The following is an 8,390-nucleotide window of genomic DNA, read 5'->3' on the forward strand; positions in this document are numbered from 1 at the left end:
CCAGTACAGTGACTCATGCATGTAATTCCAACACTTGGGGAGGTCAAGGCGGGCAGATTGCTTGAGCCCAGAATTCAAGACCAGCTTGGGCACCAAGACAAAACCCCATCTCTATGAAAAATGCAAAATTTAACAGCATTGTGACGCACACCTGTAGTTTCAGTTACTCAGGAGGCTGAAATGGGAGGATCACGAACCTAGGAGACAGAGATGGCAGTGAGCCAAGATCCTGCCACTGCACTCCAGCCTGGGTGACAGATGGAGACCCTGTCTCAAAAAAAAGATGACATCAACTAGGACATAAAAAATGGAACTAGGACATAAGAAATTCTTTTCCATGAAAGAATCATGGAAAATAGACCAGTATTAACTTTTTTACATTCTGTTCATTCCCAGTGTCCTACCTCAAGTCAGCCTCTCCAACAGAATATTGCAGTAACCTCAGACTGGTTTTTGTGAACAGAGGAAAGAATAAAAGTTACCTGAGAAAAGCACTCTCCAGTGTTACATAATGTAATTGCTATTTTGGGGTTGTTAGCAGGGTCTCCGTGAGACTATTTCTTAAAAAATAACTACCCCCTTTGTCTTCCTAAAATGTTTGTTTGGGGCATTCTTTTTTGAAAATTCAGATGCTCCTAAGTAGATGGATTTTATGTATTTATTTATTTGAGATGGAGTCTCGCTGGAGTGCAGTGGTGTGACTTCAACTCACTGCAACCTCTGCCACCTGAGTTCAAGCAATTCTGCCTCAGCCTCCTGAGTAGCTACAATTATAGGCACGCGCCGCCATACCTGGCTAATTTTTGTATTTTTAGTAGAGATGGGTTTTCACCATATTGGTAAGGCTGGTCTCGAACTCCTGACCTTGTGATCTGCCCAGCTCAGCCTCCCAAAGTGCTGGGATTGCAGGAATGAGCCACTGCACCTGGCGTAGATGAAGTTTGAAATGTTAGAACATTTTTATTGAAACTGCATATATGATCTTCAAAACAGTTTCTACTTTGCTGATTCTCTGAGATACCAGAATTGGTCCAGAGTCAGTTTAATTCTTCCAAGAAAAATATTATATAATGCAAATGTGCTTTTAATAGAACTGCTGTTTATCTTTGTTCCAGGTGTTTTGTTTATTTATTTATTGAGATGGAGTCTCCCTTCTTTGCTCTGGCTGTTGTGCAATGGCGCAATCTCAGCTCACTGCAACCTGTCTCCTGGGTTCAAGCAATTCTCCTGCCTCTGCCTCCCCAGTAGCTGAGATTACAGGCATGTGCCACCACGACTGGCTAATTTTTGTATTTTTAGTAGAGATGGTGTTTCACCATGTTGGCCAGGCTGGTCTCGAACTCCCTAACCTCAAGTGATCACCGGCCTTGGCCTCCCAAAGTGCTGGGATTACAGGCATGAGCTACCATGCCTGGCCATTCCAGGTGTTTTATAAATAGCATTTTTTTTTCTTTTTTTGAGACGGAGTTTCATTCTTGTTACCCAGGCTGGAGTGCAATGGCGCAATCTCGCTCACTGCAACCTCCACCTCCTGGGTTCAGGCAATTCTCCTGCCTCAGCTTCCTGAGTAGCTGGGATTACAGGCACGCGCCACCGTGCCCAGCTAATTTTTTGTATTTTTAGTAGAGACGGGGTTTCGCCATGTTGACCAGGATGGTCTCAATCTCTTGACCTCGTGATCCACCCGCCTCGGCCTCCCAAAGTGCTGGGATAATTGGCATTTTGTTTAATCTTTACAAATCACCCTAGGAGGTAAGTATCATGAACCCAGATCAGATTTTAAACCCAGGCTACTGCCTTCTAGTTAATTCACTTTTGGTCTTTAAAACCAAAAATTCTCAAAGTAAAATATTTTAGGATTTTCTAAACTTGTAAGTTGCTGAGGGATTGCCTATAAATATTACAAAACAGCTGCATTAAAGCATTCTTTAAAAAGTGATGGTAGGCCAGGCAAGGTGTCTCACTCCTGTAATCCCAATACTTTTAAGAAGCTGAAGTGGGTGGATCCCTTGAGCCCAGGAATTCTAGACCAGCCTGAACATGGCAAAACTCTCTCTCTACAAAAAATATAAAAATTAGGTGAGCGTGGTGCTACATGCCCGTAATCCCCACTACTAGGAAGGCTGAGGTGAGAGGATAGCTTGAGCCTGGGAGGTCAAAGCTGCAGTGTGAGTTGTGAGCATGCCACTGCACTCCAGCCTAGGCAAGAGCAAGACCCTGTCTCCAAGAGGAAAAAGTGATGGTGATGTATTTTAAAAATAAACTTGTCTACATGATTTTTACATCTTACTGTTTTTTACAATCACAGATGCAGTTATTGGGATTATGTGCAAACCATCTGTTACTCTTAGACCCTAGCCCTTTGTGTTCTATTCAGTCATTTTAGTCAACTTAAATTCATATACAAAAGGCAGAATTTGTCCTCTTCCAGCCCATACCTCTCCCGTTTTTCATTTGATGCTGAACTTTTCTTGCCTTTCATAATTACAAAGCTCAATTATTATTCATTGTTAATTTCAACCTTTTTATTTTCACTTGTAACTCCTAAATCTTCCCAACTGTCAAGAAGTTCTGGCCAAGCACAGTGATAAGACACCCGTAATGCCAACTTTCGGAGGCTGAGATGGAAGAATTGCTTGACCCCAGGAGTTGAGACTAGCCTGGGCCAACATAGACCCCATTTTTTTTTTTTTTGGAGTTTCACTCTTCTTACCCAGGCTGGAGTGCAATGGCCTCATCTCAGCTCACTGCAACCTCCGCCTCCAGAGTTCAAGTAATTCTCCTACCTCAGCCTCCCGAGTAGCTGGGACTACAGGCGCACGCCACCATGCCCAGCTACTTTTTGTATTCTTAGTAGAGACGGGGTTTCACCTTGTTGACCAGGATGGTCTCGATCTCGACCTCGTGATCCACCCACCTCGGCCTCCCAAAGTGCTGGGATTAGAGGCGTGAGCCACCGCACCCAGCCAGACCCCATCTCTAAAAAAATAATTAGATGGGCAAATTAGCTGGGTATGGTGGTGCCCAACTGCTCCAAGGCTAAGGCAGGACCTATAGAGCCTGAGAGGCTGCATGCAGTGAACCATGAACATGACACTGCACTCCAGCGTGACAGTGAGACTTTATCTCAAAAAACAAAAATTTTTAGTACCTCCTGGAGTGTGTTCTGATTCAAATAACAAGGTTTATGCTATCTTGGACTTCAGACTTTAACTAGAGTCAGAACTTTTTGTAGTTTGACGTCAATTTTGAAGTATTCCTTTATATTCAAGGCCAGTCTACAGTGCTGTCCAAAATAACTTTCTCTGAGATACCAGAATTGGTCCAGAGTCAGTTTAATTCTTCCAAGAATTAAACTGGTAGAAATGTATTATATTTCTGTGTTGTCCAATCAACTAGGAACATGTGGCTGCTGAGTACTAAATGTGACTAGTCTAACAGGAAGCAAATTACCTGGCTAGTGGCTACTACTAGACAGAACATTTGCAGTCAGCTCTTATCCCCCAACTTCAATCCTCTGCCCCAGCCAGCCTGCTAAACACAAGCCTAGCATATCTTGTTTCTTCTCTTGCAAAATTGGATTCAAAGACCCTTCTAAGCTGCTCCATGATTATGAATTCACTCAACATTTGAAATTGACCAGAAAACAAAATATCATTTTTCCTTCCATTTTCTAGATATATAAACTTGGTTGTAAAGTTTTGAGGTGGGACTTTATATGTAAATACAAAATTCTAATTCTTGGGAACTGAATTTAAATAGAATTTGTCAAGAAGATAAACCTCATTTGATTGCAAAAAATTCACTGCTATTTCCTTAATCTAGAACTACACTAAACATGGAATTCTATTTATAAGTAAAAACCACAAAAGGTTTGCATAAGAATATCACTGTATTTATTTTCCTACAGGTAATTTTTCTACAGCTTCAACATTTTCTTTCCAATATTAAATGAAAAAATTCCAAAGTTTAGAACTGGATCACTTGGCCCTTTCTCTTCTTATCTCCTCCCAGTTCAAAATGCTTGCATCTCTTAATGGCCAGCATCCTCTTGGATCTGCAGTTAGGCTCAACACATTCCAGCCGGAGCACAATCTTCTTTGTGGTCTTAGCCTTCTTCCGGAAAATTGGCTTTGTCTGCCCACCATAGCCACTCTGCTTCCGATCATAGCGCCTCTTTCCCTGGGCATACAAGGAATCCTTGCCCTTCTTGTACTGTGTCACTTTGTGAGGCTGATGCTTGCCACACTTCTTACAGAAGGTTCTTCGGGTTTTAGGTACGTTGACCATCTTTGCAGAAGGGCTGGTCTGTCTATATGATGAAAACTATACAAAAATATTTAAAATAAGATAGACATTAAACATTCCGAAAAGTGAAAGTGCTATACAAGCAGACATAGGAAAACCGTATACACAGTAATATATATATATCCACCACGTACTCATTTTCCATATGAATAAATGCACATACAAGTGCATACCTTTTTTAAACACTTCGTTTAAATTACTGGAGGACTAATTTGTCGACGTAAAGGAAAAAACTGAGGCAAAATTCATGCAAGTAGAGTATTTGGGCCAAGTTTGAGGACTGCAACCGAGCACAGATTCAAACTGTCCTGAAGAGCAGCAGATGCAAGTGGGTTTTCAGAGGAAAAAAATGGCAGTTCCTAAGTTGTTTAATAAAACGTTACATTAAAATAATATAAGCGATTGATTGGCTATGCAGCGTTCTTTTTATGACAAATTCCAGGAACACAGACATAATGGGTGAGACAGCTAGTCAGGGATAAAATGCCAGGCATGAAGTGGGGAGGTGTTTGAACTTCCATACTCCTGTCTCTCCCGGCTCAGCGAATTTTGCACACCTCAACTCAGAATGCTCTGGGCCATTTTTCTTTTCTCAGAACGAGATTGAAGAAAACCAAGAGCAGCAGTTTCAGGAGGCCCAATACAGTCAGTTTTCTGTACGAAATGGGTTTAATTCTGCCCCAAAAGGAAGGCACGGTTCATTTCATTTTCTTCCGCAGAAAAGAGGTTAAGGGCAAGAGTTTGACGCCCCCCCAACCCCCACCTCCTCCATTTTCCAGCTCTAGGGAATGGCTGGGGCCGTGCGCGACGTTGTAGCTACGGTTACCACCCGTCCCGTTCCTTCTCCGAGAACCAAATCAGCGTGGATTCACTTTTCCCGTGCGGTCACCCGTCAGCAACCACGAAGGCTGACGTGTCCTCATCAAACCCGCGCGCCTCGCGATCCTGTAGCCGCCATGCCTGAGTCCCTTTCCTGAAGGAAGAAGCCAGCTCTCGAACTAAGAAGCGAGGGCCGTGGGTCTCGCCCTCCCTTTCCTACGAAGGCTTAGTCCTACCCCGGATTCTGAGCAACGGAGGCTCCTACTCAAACCGCTACAGTCCCCTTCTTAACTTACCCAGAAACAGCGTCCGAGACACTCGCCTCGCGCAGCTCCCGCCTCGCAACAGGAAAGGGAAAAAAGGGAGCGGAAGTAGGAACTGCACCTGAGCGACAGTACTGCCAACCAATAGGCAGCCGGCCACGGCGGCCAGGCGTCTTCGGAGGCGTCTGGAAAGCACCAACCAACGATCTAAGGGGTGGGCCGGAGAGCTGTGGGCCCGAGGGCCGGGGTGTTCCGCGGGCCAGTTGCGGGTTGTCAGAACGGTCGCCGCCAGAGTGAGTCGAGGCTGCGTTGCTCAGTCCTGGCCGTCTAGGGCCCGCGTAAGGATGAGAGCGCAGAGGACGCAGGGCCGCTGGAGGCGCAGGTAACGAAGCTAGGGTGCGGTGGGACCACAGCTGGGCTTCTTCGGGGACCCGTGGTGCTGAATGGAGAGGACCGAGACGAAGCCGAGCCGCGGCTCCTAGCGGCGGCGCCGATGCCCGAGCTGTAGCTGCCAGGCGAGGATGTGTGGAGCGCAGGCGGCGCGGGGTAGCTGAGTGCCCTAGGGCCCCAGGACTCCCGGGGCCCGGGATGAGTTAGCGAGGGCAGCCGCGGGGGCCAGTTCTGACCGCGACAGGCCAAGGCGACGGCCGCCGCCCGCCCGCCCCTTCCGTGCAGAAGCCGCTACTCCTTTCCGCGCCCGCCCGCCCGCGCTCCCGGCCCTGGAGACCATGAGGTTCCGCATTTACAAACGGAAGGTGCTAATCCTGACGCTCGTGGTGGCCGCCTGCGGCTTCGTCCTCTGGAACAGCAATGGGCGACAAAGGAAGAACGAGGCCCTCGCCCCGCCTTTGCTGGACGCCGAAACCCCGCGGGGTGCCGGCGGCCGGGGCGGGGACCACCCATCTGTGGCTGTGGGCATCCGCAGGGTCTCCAACGAGTCGGCGGCTCCCCTGGTCCCGGCGGCCCCACAGCCCGAGGCGGACAACCTGACGCTGCGGTACCGGTCCCTGGTGTACCAGCTTAACTTTGATCAGACACTGAGGAATGTAGATAAGGCTGGCACCTGGTCCGCCCGGGAGCTGGTGCTGGTGGTCCAGGTGCATAACCGGCCCGAATACCTCAGACTGCTGCTGGACTCACTTCGAAAAGTCCAGGGAATTGACAACGTCCTCGTCATCTTTAGCCACGACTTCTGGTCGACTGAGATCAATCAGCTGATCGCTGGGGTGGATTTCTGTCCGGTTCTGCAGGTGTTCTTTCCTTTCAGCATTCAGTTGTACCCTAACGAGTTTCCAGGCAGTGACCCTAGAGATTGTCCCAGAGACCTGCCGAAGAATGCAGCTTTGAAATTGGGGTGCATTAATGCTGAGTATCCCGACTCCTTCGGCCATTATAGAGAGGCCAAATTCTCTCAGACCAAACATCATTGGTGGTGGAAGCTGCATTTTGTATGGGATAGAGTCAAAATTCTTCGAGATTATGCTGGCCTTATACTTTTCCTAGAAGAGGATCACTATTTAGCCCCAGACTTTTACCATGTCTTCAAAAAGATGTGGAAACTGAAGCAACAAGAGTGCCCTGAATGTGATGTTCTCTCCCTGGGGACCTATACTGCCAGTCGCAGTTTCTATGGCATGGCTGACAAGGTAGATGTGAAAACTTGGAAATCCACAGAGCACAATATGGGTCTAGCCTTGACCCGAAATGCCTATCAGAAGCTGATCGAGTGCACAGACACTTTCTGTACTTATGATGATTATAACTGGGACTGGACTCTTCAATACTTGACTGTATCTTGTCTTCCAAAATTCTGGAAAGTGCTGGTTCCTCAAGTTCCTAGGATTTTTCATGCTGGAGACTGTGGTATGCATCACAAGAAAACCTGTAGACCATCCACTCAGAGTGCCCAAATTGAGTCACTCTTAAATAATAACAAACAGTACATGTTTCCAGAAACTCTAACTATCAGTGAGAAGTTTACTATGGTAGCCATTTCCCCACCTAGAAAAAATGGAGGGTGGGGAGATATTAGGGACCATGAACTCTGTAAAAGTTATAGAAGACTGCAGTGAAAAAAATCTCAATTACAAAAGCAAGAGTGACAGTCTTCTATTTTTGATATTTGTCCAAACAGGATATACAATTGAATAAAAGTTTAGGAACTGGTTTCTGCTTTAATAAAAAAAATCTTGTAAAAGGTGTCCAAATACATAATAATCTTTTCCACTTATGTCTGATTAAGATTTAAAACTGAAGGTTTCATTTTGGAAGTAGAGTTTTAAAGCTCAATCTGTATCTGCTAAAAATGATTACTGTTGATTGATAGAAGAGGGGAAATTTTATTTCAATTGCATCTATTAATCTTTTTATCTGAAACTTTGTACACTTTTCCACTTTCAAAACCTATTTTAAGTACAGCAAATTTAAAACTGTCATAGTAAAAAGTATTACAGTGAAATTGTTAGAGTATTAATGGAACAAACCCAGTTTCCCTCTCTTGACACAGTAATTAGGAAGGATTGCTTCAGTGGTTTAAGAATTAAAAAGTTAAATTTGTTTGAACACCCTGTCAGAACCGTCATTTTCAGTATGATAAATTCCTGTACTGTTGTGTTTTGCGTGTGCTTTGAAACCTTCATAAAACACACTTTTTTGGGAATGTATTTGATAAGAAAGTTTAAACATTGTTTTCACCTCAATGTAGAAATACAGTGGTTTTGGTTTTTTTCTTTTAGTGCTGACAAAATAAAATACTCATTTTTGCATAAAAAGGTTCGATATATCCTTTTGCAGAATAGATTTTGTTTACTCTTTATACCAAAATTTAGTGAAGGCATTCTACAAGTTTTGAGTTAGCATTAAATTTTAATATTTACTATTGCTACATTGTATAATTATTTGAAATAATACCCAGCTCATGACAATGCATTCCCTTTGCAAGAAACTGTTTGGCTTTCAAATTACCCAGGCATAGATAATGAACGATAAAAAGTTGCTGTG

At 44.8% G+C, this 8,390-nt stretch overlaps 2 protein-coding genes across 2 annotated transcripts; one reads left to right on the forward strand and one right to left on the reverse strand.

Moving 5' to 3' along the window:
• Positions 1 to 3,873: 3,873 nt before the first annotated feature.
• Positions 3,874 to 5,479, reverse strand: RPL36AL (ribosomal protein L36a like). The gene is made up of 2 exons (XM_002753874.7): positions 5,424 to 5,479; positions 3,874 to 4,326 (listed from the first exon to the last, which is right to left on the reverse strand). Exon 2 carries the CDS (start codon positions 4,288 to 4,290, stop codon positions 3,970 to 3,972), a length of 321 nt encoding a protein of 106 aa, XP_002753920.4. The 5' UTR covers positions 4,291 to 4,326; positions 5,424 to 5,479; the 3' UTR covers positions 3,874 to 3,969.
• Positions 5,480 to 5,651: 172 nt separating this feature from the next.
• Positions 5,652 to 8,161, forward strand: MGAT2 (alpha-1,6-mannosyl-glycoprotein 2-beta-N-acetylglucosaminyltransferase). Its single transcript, XM_002753869.5, has one exon. It carries the CDS (start codon positions 6,119 to 6,121, stop codon positions 7,460 to 7,462), a length of 1,344 nt encoding a protein of 447 aa, XP_002753915.1. The 5' UTR covers positions 5,652 to 6,118; the 3' UTR covers positions 7,463 to 8,161.
• The last annotated feature ends 229 nt before the right edge of the window (positions 8,162 to 8,390 follow it).

This window comes from Callithrix jacchus, chromosome 8, assembly GCF_049354715.1.
Source record: "Callithrix jacchus isolate 240 chromosome 8, calJac240_pri, whole genome shotgun sequence".
In the NCBI taxonomy this organism is placed as follows: domain Eukaryota; kingdom Metazoa; phylum Chordata; class Mammalia; order Primates; family Cebidae; genus Callithrix; species Callithrix jacchus.